The sequence below is a fragment of the Tiliqua scincoides genome, chromosome 3, assembly GCF_035046505.1.
Source record: "Tiliqua scincoides isolate rTilSci1 chromosome 3, rTilSci1.hap2, whole genome shotgun sequence".
Lineage (NCBI taxonomy): Eukaryota > Metazoa > Chordata > Lepidosauria > Squamata > Scincidae > Tiliqua > Tiliqua scincoides.
Genome location: NC_089823.1, coordinates 199,365,246 through 199,387,346, shown reverse-complemented (window position 1 = coordinate 199,387,346; position 22,101 = coordinate 199,365,246). Strand labels below are relative to the sequence as shown.

The 22,101-nt window shown below is 42.0% G+C and overlaps 1 protein-coding gene across 3 annotated transcripts in view; it reads left to right on the top strand.

Annotated features, from left to right (window-relative positions):
* Positions 1-22,101, top strand: part of FARP2 (FERM, ARH/RhoGEF and pleckstrin domain protein 2) — an 87,795-nt gene that overhangs the window by 33,653 nt on the left and 32,041 nt on the right. For all 3 annotated transcript variants that reach the window (XM_066619061.1, XM_066619063.1, XM_066619062.1), the window contains exons 7-13: positions 1,236-1,350; positions 7,979-8,126; positions 9,100-9,195; positions 13,173-13,336; positions 13,517-13,585; positions 15,111-15,168; positions 17,139-17,391. In XM_066619061.1, coding sequence (XP_066475158.1) covers positions 1,236-1,350; positions 7,979-8,126; positions 9,100-9,195; positions 13,173-13,336; positions 13,517-13,585; positions 15,111-15,168; positions 17,139-17,391 — 903 coding nt within the window. The remainder of the gene's footprint in view (positions 1-1,235; positions 1,351-7,978; positions 8,127-9,099; positions 9,196-13,172; positions 13,337-13,516; positions 13,586-15,110; positions 15,169-17,138; positions 17,392-22,101) is intronic.

The window sequence follows — 22,101 nt, the reverse complement described above, 5'->3', positions numbered from 1 at the left end:
TTAATAAATCACTTTAAAAACAGTACCCTTTTTCTGCTCCTGGCCAAGTAAAGTGTGTGCTTGTCTCTCCCCTCCCACTTTGCCAACTGCATGGAAGCAACTTTAAGAGTCCTGATGACTGGTAAAATAGGAAGCATTTTATTTGGGGAGGGGGAGGAAAGCAGGAAGGTTTGGAGATTGAAAGGGGGGAGTGGAAGAGGGAGGGGGTTGAAAAGAGATTTCACTTTGATGAGAATTGATCCCAGGCTGGGAACAAGGAACCAACCAGACAAGGATCAGCGAGGGTTAAGGACAGCAAGCTGAGCATGCTGGGTACTTGCCAGATGGGGGTTGGAATCGAAGAGCTTTGGAAACAACATGCAGCAAACACAGAAGGCGGCAGCCTCGGAGTGGAGGGAAAAGAGGGCGGGGCGGCAGCAGCAACTCCCAATTCTTCTGCTTTAAAAAAAAGCGTAGATGATGGGCAGGAGAGGTGCTTGTATTCTGCCCAGGGGTTTGACTGTATTGCTCCCCTTTGAGTTCCTGTTGCTGCCCTAAAGAGCCGCGCCTCACAGTTTGAATAACACTGCCTTAACACATTGTTGGCCATTTTTAAAATTAGAGCAGTGGTTCTCAAACGTTTAGCACTTGGGACCCACTTTTCATAATGAGAATCTATCAGAATTCACTGGAAGTGATGTCATGACCAGAAGTGAAATCATCAAGCAGGAAAATGTTTAACAATCCTAGGCTGCAATCCTACCCACACTTACCCAGGAGTAAGTCCCATTTATTGTCATTATAAAAAGCATATACATAGAAGCCTGTTAAAAGTACAGATCTGTAGCATTTCCCCAAATGTAGTCACATACCACAGTAGTATCAAGTCTAATATATTGAAATCAATGGGAACCTACCTGAAATCGATTCATGACTTACTAAGTGGGTCCTGAACCACAGTTTGAGAAACACTGAATTAGAGAATTTTGACTTTTGAATGTCAAAATACTGCTTGGCAAACAAATTCAGTTTTGGTCACCTTGGGAATACCATGAAGAAAGCTATTTACTTCTCAAAAATGTTCTATACTTTCACATTTTCTGTTCTAGCGTATGTGAAAAGTTAATGAATAAGGACTGGTAGATGTGGAAATCAGTCATTCTTGAAAAGAGTCCTACTTGTGAATAGAAACAGTGACATTAATGAAGTATTTCCTTGCTATGTATGTTAATGTGTTGTTTTTTCTTGTATTATAGCGGAGATAGGAGATTTTGATGAAGCAGTGGACTGTGAGTACCTTAAGAACAACCGGTACTTTCCAAATCAGGAAAAACTGCAAGGAAAAATACTTGAATTTCACAGGAAGCACATGTAAGTGCAAATTACCATTGAACTTCTGCTAGTCAACACATTGACCTTTTTATTATTAAATCGATTTTGCAGTAATACTAGGAGAAGAGACTTGTGATAGCTAAATTTTTAAAACTTTGCTTTGAAGGACAAGGAGTTCCATTACATTAGCTATATTTATGTCCCATTCCTCCAACATAATTTCAGTTTTTAATGTCAAAAATCTAAGGATAATACAGCAAGCTTCCATTTATTGACCTGATTTTAATTTTAAAAATTGTTTTCCTGAAAGGTATTGGGCTTTGTTTGTGTTTAGTGCCTATTTCTTGAACTACTGAGCAAATGAGGATGGTGCACTTCTGGCTATCAGGTTCATATTTCAAGTAGAAGTTTATATGCATGTCTTCAGATTTTAAATCAGATGTTCTTCCGCATAGCCTAGACAGCCTTCCTCTAAAGCAGGGGTGCTCACACTTTTTTGGCTCGAGAGCTACTTTGAAACCCAGCAAGGCCCGGAGATCTACCAGAGTTTTTTTTTACAATGTTCGCACCATCATAACATAACATTTATGTGTACAATGTATGTTGGTGTACCTTGAGCCCCACTGAGTATAACAGGACTTACTCCTGAGTAGATATGCCTAGGATTAGGCTGTGAGGCTGCAATCCTAGCCACACTTACCTGGGAGTAAGCCCCATTGAGTACAATGGCCCTTACTCCCGGCGTTTCCTCCCAGAGGCACCTGAAGGGGGGGGTCGGCACTCCGCGATCTACTCATTTTGCCTCACGATCTACCGGGAGATCGCGATCCACCTATTGAGCACCCCTGCTCTAAAGCCTTCCTCTAAAAGTGCAGGGAGGGACGCTTTGGGGAGTTGTAGGCAAACTGGCAAGGAAAAGGGACTCTCAGGGAACCTGAATTCTTAGGTTGGGGGCCTCAGCAGACTCGCTAGCTATGTACCTGCTTGCCTGCTTCTGGCTCCTTCTTCTCACTCACTCCGCAGCTCCCACCTCCTGGCTCCTCCAGGCTTCTCCTGGTGGCCAATCAACATGCAGGCAGGCAACAACCTCCTTCATGCCCAACCTGATACATGTCTACTCAGAAGTAAGCCCCATAGTAGCCAACAGGGCTTACTCCCAGGAAAGTGAGGATCAGGTTGCAGCCTGAGTCCTGCTCAGTAGCAGGAGCAAGCTCCAAGTGGACTCTTCAGCTGCTGCTGCGTGGGATGCAAAGCAGCCTCGACCAGCCCCTTCCCTGGCTGCTCCCTTGCTTGTGCTGCCTGCAGCGGGAGGCTCAAAGCAGCTGCTTCTCCCGCATGCGGGCTGCTGCCTGCCTCCTCTGATCCTGCGGTACAGCTTCCGCTGGGTTAGAGTGTGAAACCTGCTGAATTCTTTGCTGATTTCTGAGACTGGAGTCATGTGGTGAACCAAAGATGCAAGCTTCTGTATATTTCTAGGAAGAAGGAAAAGTCAGGCCCTTATCATGACCTGGCAGCTTCAACTGAAGGTGCCAAGCAGCATGATACTTGGGGAATATCTGCTGATAAGACAGTTACCTTTTTAAGATGAACCTGATTTGCTTGCATAGTGCCAAGATGCTAAATTAACCTTGAACTTTAAGGGGTGTAGAGTGGACAAAGAGAACGATAGTTTTGTAACCCTTAAGGAAAATGCAGAACAAACTGTAGTGAAAGTGCGTGAGTTTAAAATTTTGAGTCTGTTCCCTGATTACTCCCCCCCCCCCCAAAGGGGATGGAATGCCTATAGGGAAAAGTTTTAAAATTCAACAGCATTATAAGACAGTGTCTCCTAAAGAGGTTTTTTTTGGAGGGGGGGGGCGGGAATAATCCCTTCAGTGAAGTATCTTTTGAATAGTTTCCTAAGACTTTGTCGTGTGCGCGCATGTGTGTGTGTGTGCGTGCGTGCACGTGTTTCCCTTTTCTGTGATTTGAGGTCTCTTCTCCAGATAACTTTAGATAATGGATATCCTAAGACTATTCCAACAAGTTGTCAAGTACTTGGAAACTTTGCTTGTCTGATCTAGCTTGAGATGCGATGCAAGGGGGAGATTAATTTTTTTCCCCTGAAAAATATTTTTCTTTCTCTTTTTTTTTTTTTTTGCAACAAATAGGTGCTTTGAAGACTTTTTGGAGGCAAAGTGTTAATCCCATTTTCCCTGCACACTCTAGTCTTGAGCCACATTGTCTCTACCACTGTCTTTTTACATCAGAGGGACACTTTGAGCATACTTCCAGTGTTTAAACTTGTCAATTTGTGTACTTAACATGTTTACCCCTGATTCAGCAGGAATCTTCTAGTGTTGTTACAGTGAAGAACACTAGAAGGCACATAGCAGCACCCACACAGGAATGCTGCTGGGGTGAGGTACACTTAGACCTTTCACTTCTGATAGTTTAGCATCTTCAGATAAAAATCTCATTTTCAACAAACATTTCCCAGCAGACCAATTAGCTCTGTTCTTAACCTTTTTCTGACTTGTTAATTTGCACTTGCAAATTATTCTTAAAAATATAGTTTTATACTCTTCTCTAACTAGAGTATAAAACTAAAAGGGAACTCCAACGGGTGGGGGGAGTGGGACACTACCTGTTTAGCGCCCCACAACTATCAGCTTCTGTAAGTACCCCCTTTACTCTGTGTTCAGTGTTGTCTTGGCAAACATAGGAATTGATCAGTGTGTTTTTCTGCAATATCAGATATGCTCATCTGTGTTGTTTGACACTATACCAGTGAACTTCAACCTTTTTCTTGTCGTCCCCCCAAAATAAACTGCTTTGTGAACTCTTTGCTGAAAGCGGTATTTAAATATTAACAATAATAATGAGACTGGGGACCCCCTTCTGATTCCACGCTGACCTACGTCATTTCCCTCTACCTCTTGTCTTCACAACACCCCTGTGAGGTAGCAGCCTGAACAGGGCTGGCTTAGGAGCTGAGGGGCAAGTCAGTGAGAAAATGTTGTGCAAGATTATATCAAGAATTCACTTTTGATACGATGCATCATTGATGCATCATTGAATGAATCAAGAATGCGATGTCATTGGATTGGACCCAAGCCTTCACTTGCACAGGCTTTGGAAGGTTGTTGCAACCCCCAAATGAGGCTGTGTGATTCCATGGGGTCCTGACCCACAGGTAGAAGAACACAGGTAGAAGAACATACTATAGTATGTAGTGTTCAAGTTAAAGGTAGCAAAATGGATAGGGAAAATATTGCACTAATATTCAAACATGGCTTATTCAAGGCTAGAACTAGTTTCTCTCTTGCATTAATTGAAATTTTGCAGGGTGTATTTCTTGTTGGGGAAAATGCTTTAAATTGGCAGTCTGCTAGATGGAGGGTGGCTAAGCAGATTTATCTTCTTAATGGATAACAAAATTAGACTGGATTGTATTCAGGCCAGCCTCTGAGGATTAGTCAACTGAAAACATCTGAAGATAATTACTCTGAAACTGCTTTGTGCTTGTAAATGTTTATTTGATCAGGGTACTACTTGGCACCATCCTTAGTTTTTCCTGCTTCAGAATTGCAGTACCTTCTGTACACACAGGAAAGGTTAAATGAAAACGCTGTCATTTTAAATCAAGCATTATGGCAGAGGTTCCCAAACTCTTAGAGTTTTGGACCTGGTGTTTGCAGGGGAGGGGATGGTGATGCAGTTGCCATGATCATGTCACTGGTGGGGAGGAAAGTTTTTTGTTTTTTTTCCTACATACCTGGGGGTTGCTATAGATCTCCATAGGGTCTGGGGAGCTCACAATCCCTTCTGCAGAGCTCACTGGGCTTCCAGTTGTATATGAAAAGTTAAAAGAATCAACTTGCAGGTTGGCTCAGCCTCCTATCCAGATGGGAGAGGCAATTGCAAGTATTTAAGAATGCCCTCCTGACTCTCTAGAGGAGGCACCTCTAAACTCCAGTCTGCGGGCTGCATCTGGTGCTCTGGAATAATATTCTGGGCACATCGGTGGTGACGCCTTACCAGTCTACCCCACAGCCACATTTCTTTGCACTGGACTTTTGCTGTGCCTCACACCAGGGAACTGCTTCCTTAGGAAATCAGGGCACAGAGCCTGCTGGGAATGATATGCAGTGGAAGTGGTCTCCAGGCTTGAGACTACAATGGTCTGGCATGAAGAATTGTGGCTACAGGGGGGAATGGTAAGGCTTCTCCACTGCTGTGCCATGCCCTAAATCAGGGGTGCTCAATAGGTGGATCGCGATCTACCGGTAGATCGCGAGGCAAAATGAGTAGATCGCGGAGTGCCGACCCCCCCTTCAGGTGCCTCTGGGAGGAAACGCCGGGAGTAAGGCCCATTGTACTCAATGGGGCTTACTCCCAGGTAAGTGTGGCTAGGATTGCAGCCTCACAACCTAATCCTAGGCATGTCTATTCAGGAGTAAGTCCTGTTATACTCAGTGGGGCTCAAGGTACACCAACATACATTGTATACATAAATGTTATATGTTATGATGGCGCGAACATTGTAAAAAAAAAAAAGGTAGATCTCCGGGCCTTGCTGGGTTTCAAAGTAGCTCTCGAGCCAAAAAAGTGTGAGCACCCCTGCCCTAAATGATTATTTCGGCAAAACTTGGGCTGCAGTTTGGAGACTGCTTCTTTAGAGGACAAGCAGTTCTCTTTTCTTTATTTCTCTATTCACCCACAACACAGGAGGATCCTGTGGTTCATGAGAAGAGTGTTTCTTCTGCTTTTTTTGTTTTGCTTTTACCAATAGCATGGCAGCACATCTTCATGGTGTAGTTGTGGATTTTCCTTGGATTGCCTTGAATTCAAATAATGCTTGGCCATGCCCATTGAAATCTTTGACTACTTCCTTTTAAGTGAGAAACAGGCAGACACTCTTTTGGCTTTAGGTTTAATTATGGTCTCATATTAGTTTGTCTTGTACACTACAATTTTGACATACGGTGGTTAACGTCATTTTCTTCTAGCTTGGTGATGTGTGATTTACTGACTGCTTCTGTGGGTATGATACGATAGGTATGCCCCGCTAACTGGGCAAGAGGCACTTTTTCAAGTTGTATTTAGCCGGGGAAGAATAACTGGCCCGCCTCACCCCAACACTGTGTCTTTTCTAGTAGCTGTTTGCTTATGTTCTTCTACATGCCCCTACACCATAGGTACTACCCCTTCCCATACACCCCATACACACCCTTTTAGGGCAGCTCATCCACCTTTGGTCCCCACCTGTCACTCTGCTCTCACTTATGGCTCCCAGTAGCTGTAGCATGCGCAGCAGCCACACCCCGGGCAACAGCTTCGACAGGCTGGCTAAACCAGGTTGAGGGTAGCCGTTGGGTCATTGACCTTTGGCGAGATTGGGACTTGTCTGTCCCGAGCATGTGAAGACAGACTCTGGCGGATTGAGCGGATGAGACCTACTAGAATAGGACCAACTGTCATGAAGGCGGTTTCTGCAAGCGATGTGGTACGCTAAGAGCACGGCAAGACACGAAAGATGCCCTGGTCAACCACTGTGCCCAGCCCATCTCCAACTGTCTCGACTTTTGTCCTGCCATTGGAGCAAGATGGAATCTGGGAAGAGAGAGTGAGGCTGACTATGCGCACCTCTCCCTCACTTTAATCAAATTCACTCGCAAGTCTTGACATCCCAGATGTCACCCCTGGGGGCTGGGGGATAAGAATAGACCCTCAGTTTGGCTGTACTAGTTAACCCCTGCTAACTGGTTAAGAGGCACTTTTTCAAGTGGTGCTCCTCTTTTATTTAGCAGGGGGAGAGTAACTGGCCCACCTCACCCCAGCAGTGTCTTTTCTAGTGGCTGTCTGCTGGTGTTGCATCTTTTTAGATTGTGAGCCCTTTTGGGACAGGGAGCCATTAGATATTTGATTTTCTCTGTAAACCGCTTTGTGAACTTTTTGTTGAAAAGCGGTATATAAATACTGTTGTTGTTGTTGTTGTTGTACTTGTCATAAGAGGCGACTAAACAACAACCGGGTAGATGGGACTCGATAGCCTGGGAAAGCAGCTCATCTGAGAGAAGGAAAACTCTGATCCCAAACCTCCACTGCCTTATGGCTACATCGAGTTATGGAAAAGGCTTCAGGAGTCAACCTCGAGGCAAAATCCAGAGCTTGAGTCCCTGGCTCAACACAGTTCAGTTCATGGCTGAACACAGTCACGTTCTGGCAACTCCTGCAACGCCGCTGGAACCAACCGTATTGGCTTTTGCCTTTCCATTGGACCATTTCAGCGACGTGGGGAGGGGGGATTTGCTGCATGGGAAACAGTCTATCTTTACCTACTTTACCCAGGCTTCGCGCTCTGGAGAGGACATTCTGTTCCAGAACCACCATTCAGAGTGCGATACCATAGTCTTCCGAGACTGAAGGATGCCGATGATGATGATGTTCTTCTGCATCTTTTTGGATTGTGAGCCTTTGAGGGATAGGGAGCCATTTAGTTATTTGTTTTTGTCTATAAACTGCTTTGTAAACCTTTTTGTTGAAAAGCGATATATAAATACTGATAATAGTGCAATTATACAATAATATAATTGACTAAATCAGTTTGAATATTTTTCCATTTTGTAGCTTTTGATAATGTCAGTAATCATGAATAACTTATATATTTGTTCTGACAACATAGGGGCCAAACTCCTGCTGAATCAGATTTCCAGGTGCTTGAAATAGCTCGGAAGCTGGAGATGTATGGCATGCGATTTCACCTGGCATCTGACCGTGAAGGGACAAAAATTAACTTGGCTGTCTCACACATGGGTGTACTGGTATTTCAGGTAGGAAAGCAAGACCCAATGTGAGAGCCTCTTTGTAGTAATGCTGAATGATCATTTTAACCCACTGGTAGAAATTGCCATTTGCCTTTTCTGGGACAGGAAGCAATTGTCCTGAGGGAGTGACAGCACCTCTTGGTCTGTGCAACAATCTTCCCAGCTCAGAGAGAGATTCAAGTGTGACACTTGCATGTGCGGCTTTGCGAGCAGGTGCTTGCCAAACTCCGAAGGAGTATTAGAGAACTATTGTAGCTGATTCTTCTGGTACTTTGAGGGTGGGAGGGGGTGTATGTGATATTGCCATAGGTATCCTTTTGGGCTGGGCATGGAGCATTGTGTAGCAGTGCTCCTTAAGACTAAGAACAGATTATCCTATAACCAAATCCCTAAGCTGGAGAGAGCACTTTGTCACAGTAGCGGCCACCTTTCAGCCTTAAATGGCCAATAGTTTTGTTGGTTTTCATACAACTTAGGTTTGAAATATGGCTGGTTTTCTGTTTTGGCTGTATCTGTTTGCAGAAGGGTGGCTAGAGAGAATGTCTTGGCACTGACACTGTTTTCCATTGTGCCCAGGTCATCCAGCAACAGCAGAGCAATATTTGTTTCTTTGCAGATAAAAATGTACTAAAGATTTCATTAAAATGTTCAGTACTTGGAAATGCTTCCTGCTTCTTCTTGATGAGCACATGCAAGAGTTTCTTGTAATTATTCCATTGGAGACATTGGAAGACTTTTTTATTTTTTAAGGATCTTGTTATTTTTATATGACAACTTGGGCTGTAATCCTACATCCTGGGAGTAAGTCCCATTGAATACAATGGAACTTACTTTTGAGTAAGCAAGTTGTACTGTTAGCAATTAAGTCTGATCCAGGGGATAGCAATTGGACGATGCATGTCTGTCAGTGATTATATTCCATTTAAATACTGTATTATATGTACTCCTCAATGGCATCATTATACTGTGTCCTATATAGGGCAATACAAAAATAAATACTTTCAACTGGTCCAAAGTTCGAAAAATAAGCTTCAAGAGAAAACGATTCCTTATCAAGCTTCACCCAGAGGTTCATGTAAGTATGGCTGTGACGATGACCCTTCTACATTTTGAAACTGGCTTAAATATGAACTGAAATGCATTCAACTTCACGCATATAAACCAGTTATTCTTGGGCCCTGCAGATTTTCATGCTAATTATAGGATGTACATCTCAGATTTTGTGTTTGAGTGTTATTAAATGCTATATTCTGAGTTTACTATGAACTCTGTACCTAACTTGCACATGCCTAATCATTAAATGTACCGCAGATACTTGCCTACAAGCTGACCCCACAGTTAAGTCGAGGGCAGGTTTTGAGCCAACAATCACGGAAATTTCTATGACCCTCGGATAAGTCAGGGGTTAAACTTAGGGGGGTGTCTGACTATAGTTTTGTCTGATTTTACCCAAGGCCAGATCCTGAAAAATAACCTACCATTAATTGTTATCTAAGAACTATAGTCTCTAATTTATTAAAAACATAGTAAAAGATCGTAACATTTTTATTTTTAAATTCCGGTCTTCACCACCTTTTTGTAAACACGATCAGAGTAAGTGCACTGTAAACCACATACCAGTAAAACAGTGGTTCCCAACCTGGTATTCACGTACTCCCAGGGACACTCAACAGGACCTTTAGCGGTAATTGAAAAAGAATGGCAGAAAAAGGCAGGCTGTGCTCCAGAATGCCTTGCAAGGACCAGCAAGGCAGGAAGGGAGGTAGCTAGTTAGCTGTGAAAGCCCCACCAATAGCTAGTTTTTGGTCATCAATTCATCTATGAACCAGTGTTTGAAAACCAGCACGGTAAAAAAGCTGAAACATAATGGGGAAAGTGATCAATCACCCAGAATTTCTCAGCACACTTCTGGTGCAAAACAGTGCAAAGGCAGAGTCTTCTGTCCCTCAAACAGATAAAAAGAGAAAACACTGTGATGAATACATGAAGTCTGGGTTTTCATAGAGAGGAGATGAGGGCTTGTATTATTACAAACATTTTGCTAATATGAAGGGTATAATTTATGGAAATGGGCTACCAAGGGATATGCAAGTGGAAAAGGTTGGGAACCACTGCAGGAGATCCATGAATCAAATCCACCTTTAAGGTGGACATGAGGAGAACCATGAATCAAATCCACCTTTAAGGTGTCTGGTGTGTTAAGCCAGGAGCTCTACATACAATATACAACCCATAACTCATAACTGAGAGTGTGCAATTCAATTCACAGCAGAGAGATTGAGATATTTGCAACCCCTTTTACTCAGAAGTAGACCCACTGCTTTCCAAGGGTGTTATTCTTAAGTAATGGTGCACTGAATTGTAGCCTGGGAAGGAGGGTCCCATCCTGGTGTTTCAAAATACAGACCTGCTTTGCAAGCATTGGCAAAGCAGAACCAGGTTGCAGCAGAAGGAAGGAGAATAAAAGGTTAACTTTGGCTGCAATGTCCCAGAAAAGTAACTATAGCAACTCAGGAGGTGCCTGCCTGAGCTGAGCAACAGGTCAGCTTAGAAAGGAAACTTTAGGGAGTTGAAAGGCTCTGCCCTCTGATTGACCCGGAGATAAGGCAAAGTGAGAATTGGAGCTTGATTACTTGGCAAAAATTTCACATACTATATGTGAGTATCTATGGTACTTTGTTGATTATGTTAACTGTTGGAACTCTGTAATCAGACGTTAATAAGTTTCCAGAAAGTGAAAGCTTCAAATTAGCAAAGTCTGAGTTCCTAACTCTATTGCAATCTTCAGTGCTCCCTGTGATGTCCTTTACCTTTACTAGAAATTTCTTGTTTGCTTTGTCATGCCAGGCCAAAATGAAATGTAATGTACTCTAAGTTCTATTTCAGAACTTGTAGCAGTTCCCCATAGAGCAGCGTTTCTCAAATTCTGAGGGAGCTTTACTCCCTCAGTTAGTGTTCGGGGGGGAGGTGCTAGAGCAGTGACAAAATCCCCAAGATTGCATCACTAAGGGGGGTGAGGGAGGTGCTTTGCACTTTTAACTAGGTTGGGATGCTGGAGGCTGCAGGAGCCCTATGCAACCCTCCGCAGCGCTCCCTGAGGCTTGGAATCTTCAGGAAAAGCAAGCACAAAGTACTTTCGTTTTGCAGGAGGTGCTTTGTGCCCACCTTTACTGAAGATTCCAAGACTTGTAGAGCACTGTAGAGGGCTGCACAGGGCTCCCTGCACCTCTTGCAGCCTCCAGCAGCCCTGCCTAGTTAAAAGTGCAAAGCACCCCCCCCCCCTTAGCAACATGATTTTGGAGATTGTGTTACTGCCTCCCCTTCCCCACCCCTTAAAGGGACGGGGAAGTGTTACATGAACTGGTGGATCATAATGCACCAGTTTGAGAACCACTGCCATAGAATTTTCTTCAAAATTTGGTTCTCAGTTCAAATGCCAGTTGGGTTTGTTCCGGTTCAGATGTTGAAAGAACGTGATACTTGATACTAGAGCAGTCACTAGAGTAACTTGATACTAGAGCAGTCTGATTGAAATACAATGATCTGAAATGGAACAGTCTAAGATCTTGTCAGTTGTAAACAGAGGCATTCCAACTATAAGGCAATCTGAAACAATATGCATCAATGGCAGATTGTGAGGTGGTGGCAGAATTGGGGTGCCCTTCCCCTCGAGTCTGCCACTGCCTCTTTCCAGTCTGCCACAGGTGTAAGTTACATTGATCTACTTCTTGCATGCTAGAGCAAGATGAAGATCATCCTTAGTGTGCTGGTCTTTGGACCAGCATTTTTCATAAATGACCTGGGATTGAAGATAAGCAGCAATGAGCCCAGGTTTGCAGATGACACTAAACTTTTCTGAGTGGTGAAATCAAGAATGAATTGTGAAGAGCTCCAGAAGGATCTCTTATACTGAGGAATGGGCTGCTAAATGACACGTGCTTCAGTGTAAGTGTAAATTGATGCACGTTGGGGTAAGAAATCATAATTTCACATATGCATACGCTGATGGGTTCTGAGCTGTCTATGATGGATAAAGAGTGAGATCCTGGGGTGGTGGTGGATAGCTTGACAAAAGTGTTACCCAGTGTGCAGCTGCTGTGAAGAAGGCCAGTTCCATGCTTGGGATCATTAAAAAAGGAATTGAGAATAAAACAGCGAATATTATACGATTGAGAATATACCATTGAGAATATTATACCATTGAGAATAAAACAGCGAATATTATAGCATTGTACAAATTAATGGTAGAGCCACATTTGGAGTATTTTGCCTGGTTCTGGTTGCCACATTTCAAAAAGGACGCAATGGAGCTGGAAAAGGTGCTGAAGAGAGGGACCAAAATGATTAGTGGGCTGGGGCACCGCCCTTATGAGAAAAGGCTTCAGCGTTTGGGCTGTTCAGTCTAGAAAGAAGGCTCCTGAGGAGGGAACATGATGGGCAACCCAATCCTAACCTGCCCTGCCCTGCCCAATCCTAACCTGCCCTCATCCATAGTAGGGTTGGGGCCGAATAATAATAATAATAAACTTTATTTCTGCCCCGCCCTTCTCCCTAAAGGGACCCTTAAAGTTTATTATTTCATCATTTGAGGCCCCAGAGGCTGCCTCTGGGTCATACAAGGCCTCCACAGGTGTCAGAACGAACTACAGAAGCATCCAGAAGCTACTCCTGGTTTTTGGAAGCAAACTGGAAGTTTTACAAAAAAACTGAAAGTAGCTCCAGAGACCTACGGGCCATTCTGAGGCCTGTGGAGGCCCAAAGCAACCTGGAAGAAGCCTCTGGGGACTCCTAATGACAACCACAACACAAAGATAAGGAGTTTCAGTTTCTGCGCAGTAAATCAAAGTCTGTTGTATATGTGGCCCATCGTTGGTTGCTAACATTGCTAAGTGATGCACATCTGTATTTTAAACCTCTCAATTCCCTCTATTGATGGAGAATTATTGGATGTTCTGAAGCAAATTCTCTGGACCTGCATTGAATTCTGCTAGGTTTTTCTATCTAATCTTATGTGAGTTGGTGTACTTCAACTTCATTGTGTTTCAATCCTAGGGTCCGTATCAGGATACTCTGGAATTTCTGTTGGGCAGTAGAGATGAGTGCAAGAACTTCTGGAAAATCTGTGTTGAATATCACACTTTCTTCAGGCTATTTGATCAGCCAAAACCAAAATCAAAAGCAGTATTCTTCAGCAGAGGGTCGTCTTTCAGATACAGGTATGATATAACCCAACTCATATTAATCCAGGAAAATGGAATCAGAAGAGAAATATTTTGAGTTATTCTTCTTAATTTAAAGATTTAGGATTTTATTCCTCAAGTAATTTGCTCAAAGCCTAGAATTTTATGTGCTTGTATGAAGATATTTTGGTAACATTTACACTTATTGCTTTGCAGTGGGCGTACACAGAAACAGTTGGTGGACTATGTTAAAGAGAGTGGGTTGAAAAAAATGCCTTATGAAAGGTAATATCTATTTTATAAGAGAAGCGCTTTTAATGCCTTCTTGCAGACTGTTTTGTCTGTCACTTCAGTGAAATTGATGATGAAATTTGATGTTTGAAACAAATTGTGCAGATTAACTTTTTTCTTCCCTGGCATTTAAACTGTTAAGCATTAAAACCATAATCTTCCTGTCAATTTATTGATTTTAGCTTCAAAGCTAGTCATTTGTATTTCTCAGATCCACTGAATTTAACTTCTAGGTACTTGATGCTGCGAACTGTTTGGGTTAAATTATTGGCCCAGACATTTTGTATATCTTAAGTAGATTAGACTGAAGGACAGGAAGACAATAGGATTGTGTTAAACTAGACTCTTACTCCATCTAAGACCAGTTGGACATACTTGTTGCAAGTTCTTATTCTCTGTTCCTGTGTTACAAATGTCTCTATTTTTGTCCTTTATTAACACTAATAATGTATGTGTATGAGTTGTAGGGTGGTTCTTAGAGTGCAACAAAATACATAGGTGAACTTTTTCTTTATTTCTGCTGCTTCAAAATGTGTTTGATCTGTCTCACCTTAGATACTACAGTTGTACTGATACCTATGATCATAATGAAGCTGCCTTATACAGAGTTGAAACATTAATCCCTCTGACCCGGAACTGTCTGCCTCTCTAGTAGTGACTCTCCAAGATCTTAGACAGCAGCAGTCTTCCCAGTCCAGTTACCCAAGATCATTTTAACTGAAGATGTTAAGAATATATGCAAGGCGTATATTCTACTGACCACTCCCCCCGCCTAGCTTAAAATTCCTAGTGTCTTTTGAGGTTCTGTAGCACAGCACTGGATTCCTTTTCTAGTTAGGAATCCTATGAATCTTGGGATTTGACTACTGCTTCCTTCTGCTTTGCTTGGCTCAGACCTTCCAAGTTGATCCAGCCATCTTCTTCCACTACGTGCTCATCTTTACTGAGGGGCTTTAGAAGCTTCCTGCCCTTGAGCTTGCCTAACTAGGGTTGTTCTTCATAGATGATGTCAGGCCAAAAATCTAATATGGTCTGGTTTTAGCTCCAGGCTAAGCTGCTTTCAGTAAAATTGTGCTTCATATCTAATATGACTGAAAGAGCTGTACCAGACACTAAGCATTTTGACTATCTGTTGAAATATTAGAGCAATGTTTTGAAAAGTTGAAAAAACCCAAACATCATGTTCTGCATTACACCTGAAGTGTATTCAGTATGTTATCTGAGTGAACATCTTAATTTGCGTATTCTGTGATTTGATCAATTCCCCTCGTGAGTATGATTGTAATCTGTATTGGCTGCTAATAGTAGAAATCACTGATTGTACGACAGCAATAGTCAGAGACTTGGCTACTATTACTCTTCATAGCACCTATTCATTTCTGTTTGCAATAGCCCCATGAAGTAGGCTGTGCTGAGTGATAATGTCCTTCCCTATGCAACTTTTAAAAAATCACATTTTGTAATAGGATTAAACGTTGGATTATTTCTGAGGTCTTTACAGCGTATTCTCTTTTTACAGGAGACATAGCAAAACTAGAATGTCTGCTCATACCTTGAGTGCTGATACACCCAAACAGGTTAGTCCTGAAATGAACTTGTTTATCTTGGTTAGATTACTGAAGTCAACTTTTTTGCTCTGAATTATGAAGTGATACATTTTTTATCTTTTTGGTGAATATTTGTTAATTTTTATTCTCCTTATAGTAGTAGTAGTAATAGTTATACTATGCAAATTCAGAAATAACAGCGAACTATAATTAGCGCAAATGGTGATTTGCAAGCCAGCTTTAAGTGTAGACGTGGATCTTGGTTTACCCTCCAAGAACACGATTGTAGGTACACTTGTGTTCTGATATGAAAACGAACTATGGTTTATCTGTACAAGCTATGATTTCATGTTGTGTCTGAACCTAGCCTTGATGTTGTGTTTAGTCATGTGTTATATTTTGATGCAGTAGAGAGTGCAAATCATGTATTGAATTAATAACTACCAGAATCTGAGATCTTTGTCCTTAATTTTTGTATTCTATACTTCAGTTGGCATGTGTGCGTACCACACCATGTGCCACTATACCTATGACAAAGTAGACTTGTCAACAAACAGTGACTTTTAAAGATGTTACAATATGCTTTGTCTGAAATACCAATCAAATGGTTATGAATTCATTACCATCGAGGAACTTTAAGATTTTTTTGTTAGACTGTAAAATGACTCAGAAGGAAGGGTACTGCCTGTTCAGTTTGTTAATTAAAAGAGAAAATGAGAAGTTTGGGCATCTTTGGCCCACAATTCCTTTTATGTTCATTTTTAAAACACACACAGACAAAACTCTTCCTTCTCTCACAGGGCCTCATGTCTTACCAATCTTAATATAGCATTTGAAATCGTTATGACTCGAGTGAGATAAGTATGGAATAGTGAGTACTGGTTTGAGGTTTTAGGACAAAGGCAGGTGAAGGGAAAATGGCAATTGTCTTATCCAGAAACGTCTATGTTGTGTGAACCTAATGCTAACCACAACAATTAATGCATTCGGTATTTTAATTAGCTGTAATAATACATGTGGATAAAATTTTAACACATGGGACTAAAGTTTAAGAACTACTTTTGCAATTAAATTGTGGTGTAGTTCTGCGCATACATGGGATGAGTCCTGTGGGACTTGCTTCTAAGTAAACATGCACAGGATTACATGATGAAATGAAGATTACTGTTCCCTTCTGCAGAGTTAAGCTGAAATTACATATGTGAAGGGGGTATAAAAGGTTTATTCTGTAAGGATCTTGTTAGGATCAACATAAACCAGGTTTTTTTCCCTTCTGAGTGTGGTATTAGCCTTATGAATGGAAACTGCAACTACAAAATCTGATAATTGATGAAATAGGACAGGGGTGCTCACACTTTTTTGGCTCGAGAGCTACTTTGAAACCCAGCAAGGCCCGGAGATCTACCAGAGTTTTTTTTACAATGTTCGCGCCATCATAACATGTAACATTTATGTGTACAATGTATGTTGGTGTACCTTGAGCCCCACTGAGTATAACAGGAATTACTCCTGAGTAGACATGCCTAGGATTAGGCTGTGAGGCTGCAATCCTAGCCACACTTACCTGGGAGTAAGCCCCATTGAGTACAATGGGCCTTACTCCCGGCGTTTCCTCCCAGAGGCACCTGAAGGGGGGGTCGGCACTATGCGATCTACTCATTTTGCCTCACGATCTACCGGTAGATCGCGATCCACCTGTTGAGCACCCCTGAAATAGGACCTTGGTTTCATGGTACCAGTAAAAAACCCTCACTTGTCTATGTTAACCATGTGTTACGTTCCCCACTCTTCCCCACTCGTTAATGGGGCAGCAATGAGTCTCAAAGTGTTTACTGTCCAGTCATGCCAAACATTATGGTGAAATTCCTGATTATTTTTTCACCCAGTACATTTCATGAACCTATGGAGAAAATATTTCCACTTGCACATGTATCCTATGGCTCCAAGCACACATGCTAAAATAGTTTGTCTAATGTCAACCTATCTTTTTTTCTCCACAGAGTGTTTCATTTACAGAAGGGTTAAAAACCCCTGGGCCTAATGCTTGTACGTACACCTCCTTCCATTCAGACAATGTGTTATCCACAAACATTGCGAGTTTGCCCACTTTCATAGAGAGCAACCCTTTCTTTTTGGAGCCCAGAATATCAAATACAAGGAGCTCAACAACAGAAGGAAATAGTGGACTATCTGAAGAAACTGGGAAGAAAACAGCACAGCAGCCTGGATCATCAATACTCCAACCATTCCAAGGTGTTGGGTTTTGTAATGTTGCAGAAAACTGCAACCCTGTTTGTTCTGGTGTTGAGAATAGCTCTGGCTTAGATGTAGCAGTAGAGAAGTGTGTTAAAGAAGGCAGGATTACTTGTAAAAATGACAATGATGCGGATGACTTTACTGCAGGTGTATCCACAGAGCATCAGCATAAAGGTAGGGATGCCCCACTTGTAAAACTAGCTAACTCCCAGCTGCAAATTTCAGAAGAGTTCATTGATGATGATCCAGCAGATATTTCCTTCTATGCTGGAGGGTCTGAAGCATTTTGCTATTTGTATGATGGCTTAGATTTACAGGAGACAGATCTGTGTAGGCATCTCTCAGATTCACCTGCTTTAACTAAAGAACTTCTTCAACAAAATATGGTATCATCTCAGTCAAGTCCTGACAGGTTTTCTATAGAAGCAGTAGATATGAATATGGATGATGAATTTGACTTTGAAGGAGAGAGTGATTTCAATGGGAATGAGCAGCCATCAGATACTTCAGAATTATTTGAAGTTAAAGCTCAGGCAAGCAGAATGCAAAGTCTTCTGAGTCCTTCAGAAACTAGTTCACTCATAAACAACCGTTCTGAAAGTAGTTCTCTCAACAATTTGACATTAAACGGTACAACGTTTTTGCACACTTATAGCTCTGCTAATCATTCTGAAGCTAGTTCTATGGTGAACTTTCCCGCATATTCAGTTCGCTCTGAGTCAAGCTCAGCCTTTCAATTCACTGACATTATTGACCAGCTGGAACAGCTGAGCTATCCTCCTACCACTACAGAAGATTCTAGCAGTACTGATGACTCATGGGATTCAGGAACTGCAGCCCCGTTAGATATAAACCTCTTTTTCAATAACCCCTTTGCTCAAGCTGCTGGAGAGAATTTCTCCCTTGATTTTCAGAATAATCTGAAGAATCTTGCTCAAGAAGATGAAACAGAAAAAACACATGCAAGCCATTAATGTTTTAGCTGATATGGCAAACTAGTTTATGGAGAAACAGGTTTAAAACAGCAATATAATGTAGATTGTATTTGACCTGATCCATTCCATTGGCTGGATTTTTAATTTACATATTTTAGCTGACTCTTTCTCATATTTCAGATTTTCCACAAATTGTCATGAATTTAGGATGAAGTGTAGGCATCAGTGGTACATACAAGCCACTATAACTTTATTAACATGTAAACCCCACAGGGTTATTAGCATATCTGTGGCAAAAGACAATGTATCATAGTTGATTTTTCCTTACAACTGGCTGTGTTCAACTCAGTCTAGCATAGCCAACCATTGTCTTAGGCATCGTATTGTTGTGTAGTAAGGGTTAAATGTCAGTTGGCAACCGGCCTAAGTCCTTGTCCTGCATAGTGGCAGTGTTTGGAATCAAGTTGCATATATGTTTAATAGAAAGAATTTTGAAAACTCACAAGGCTGTAATCATATGCACAGTAACCTGATAGTAAGTCTCATTGAGCTCAGTGTGACTTGCTTTTGAGTAGGCATACATAAGATTCCACTGTTGGTCTACATCAGGGGTGCCCAAACCCCAGCCCTGGGGCCACTTGCGGCCCTTGAGGACTCCCAGTCTGGCCCTCAGTGAGGCCCCAGTCTCCAATGAGCCTCTGGCCTTCCAGAGACTTGCTGGAGCCCGTGCTGGCCTGATGCAACTGTTCTCAACATGATGGCCAACTGTTGGACTTCTCGTGTGCCACTGCTTGCTGTTTTATGCCTTTGATGCAGCTGCAGCAGCAAAGGAAAGGCTGACATTGCTTTGTGCAAGGCCTTTTATAGGCCTTGAGCTATTGCAAGAGCTTCATTCATTCATTTAAGTTCCATCTCTAATATATTCATTTATGTAAATTTATTCAAATTTGAAATGTTAATTCTTTTTTTCCTGACCCCTGATGATAGACACTGACACAGTGTCAGAGAGATGATGTGGCCCTCCTGCCTAAAAGTTTGGACACCCCTGGTCTACATGCACAACAAATCTGCTACATTCCTCCAAGAATCAAAATAGAGGTGCATTTTAGAGAGCCTGCATCCATACTTGTAGGGCATCACTGTGAATTCTGAATAGTCATACTTTTAAAAGACCATTTACATTTTTGGAGTAGTCTGGCAATAAGTGTCTCTAGAATCTTCAAAAAGCAGTTGCCTCATTATTGTGCTCTCTCTTAGCTTTTAAAAATTTTAGTCAGTTTGCACTGCAGAAAGAAACCTGGAACTTAACTGAATCAAGGCATGGGAAGCTTCTTTGCCATAGAAGAAATGGTGGAGAAAAATGTGTACTGTAGTTTTTATTTAAGTGCTGCATTCAGGGAAATGACCTTATGAATGTTAGAAGAATGTGAATGCACAGATGTCCCTTTCTGAAGGCAGCACATAACTTGATTCATATTTAAGGTGGTATTGGAAGACTACTGTATGTTGTAGTGAGAGAGTTAGTGAACCAGTTTCCTTGGGGTCTCGCTGATTAACATGTGAGAATGAATTCCTATGGCCCAATTCTAAGCATGTGGTATGCCATTGTAGCAGCATCACTGCTGTTTTGTGGAGCGCTGCTGCTAGTACCCCAGAAGGCTGTGCATCATCAGCAGTGCCAAAATAGATTGGCCACTGGCATGGTTTTGCTGGTAAATAAGGCAGGGATCAGGCCAGGATGGAGGTGGATATTGGTCGATGTGACCCCTGCCAAATCCAGAAACACCATCCCAGAAGGGTCTTCGCCCTCAAAAGAGCTAGTGTAGTTTTGAAGAATCCCATAAGGTGCAGGCAGTAACTGAGGAAGTATGTAAAAAAAATTACATGTCTTTCCTAGCCAGTCTGATCCCCAGCTGGCCCTCAGGGTTAGCAGATGCCATATCAGTGGCCCTGCACTGTGCAGGCTGGACCTGAATAGGATTTGGCCATTAAGTTGTAAAGCATAGGTGCCAAACCTTATCAAAGAGAGAAAGTAAAATGTTGTTGGATTGAATCTTGAGGTTTATGTATCTTTATCTAATTTTTGAACTGTACCTATAAAGAGAGAAGGATAGTGCAATATGTATATTCATCAGTTTCCTTTAAAATGAACAGTGTGTGTTGGTGGTTTGTATAACCTGTGATGATTTTCTTAATATTTGCTCTGAATTTCCCATCTGACACAATTCTACTTCTAATAATCACATTTTTATAGACGTCCTGATTAAACTTTAAACTCCTCAGTGTGAAGTTCAGTATAATGGGGTTATTACCTTTGGGTTATCTGTTAAGTTAGTTACCATAGATACTCACATATAGTATGTGAAATTTTTGCCAAGTAATCAAGCTCCAATTCTCACTTTGCCTTATCTCCGGGTCAATCAGAGGGCAGAGCCTTTCAACTCCCTAAAGTTTCCTTTCTAAGCTGACCTGTTGCTCAGCTCAGGCAGGCACCTCCTGAGTTGCTATAGTTACTTTTCTGGGACATTGCAGCCAAAGTTAACCTTTTATTCTCCTTCCTTCTGCTGCAACCTGGTTCTGCTTTGCCAATGCTTGCAAAGCAGGTCTGTATTTTGAAACACCAGGATGGGACCCTCCTTCCCAGGCTACAATTCAGTGCACCATTACTTAAGAATAACACCCTTGGAAAGCAGTGGGTCTACTTCTGAGTAAAAGGGGTTGCAAATATCTCAATCTCTCTGCTGTGAATTGAATTGCACACTCTCAGTTATGAGTTATGGGTTGTATATTGTATGTAGAGCTCCTGGCTTAACACACCAGACACCTTAAAGGTGGATTTGATTCATGGTTCTCCTCATGTCCACCTTAAAGGTGGATTTGATTCATGGATCTCCTGCAGTGGTTCCCAACCTTTTCCACTTGCATATCCCTTGGTAGCCCATTTCCATAAATTATACCCTTCATATTAGCAAAATGTTTGTAATAATACAAGCCCTCATCTCCTCTCTATGAAAACCCAGACTTCATGTATTCATCACAGTGTTTTCTCTTTTTATCTGTTTGAGGAACAGAAGACTCTGCCTTTGCACTGTTTTGCACCAGAAGTGTGCTGAGAAATTCTGGGTGATTGATCACTTTCCCCATTATGTTTCAGCTTTTTTACCGTGCTGGTTTTCAAACACTGGTTCATAGATGAATTGATGACCAAAAACTAGCTATTGGTGGGGCTTTCACAGCTAACTAGCTACCTCCCTTCCTGCCTTGCTGGTCCTTGCAAGGCATTCTGGAGCACAGCCTGCCTTTTTCTGCCATTCTTTTTCAATTACCGCTAAAGGTCCTGTTGAGTGTCCCTGGGAGTACGTGAATACCAGGTTGGGAACCACTGTTTTACTGGTATGTGGTTTACAGTGCACTTACTCTGATCATGTTTACAAAAAGGTGGTGAAGACCGGAATTTAAAAATAAAAATGTTACGATCTTTTACTATGTTTTTAATAAATTAGAGACTATAGTTCTTAGATAACAATTAATGGTAGGTTATTTTTCAGGATCTGGCCTTGGGTAAAATCAGACAAAACTATAGTCAGACACCCCCCTAAGTTTAACCCCTGACTTATCCGAGGGTCATAGAAATTTCCGTGATTGATGGCTCAAAACCTGCCCTCGACTTAACTGTGGGGTCGGCTTATAGGCGAGTATCTGCAGTAGCTTTCTGACCTTTCCCCTGACATAATTTGCCATTACTAGCAATTGTTACAGTAGCTGTGGTGAA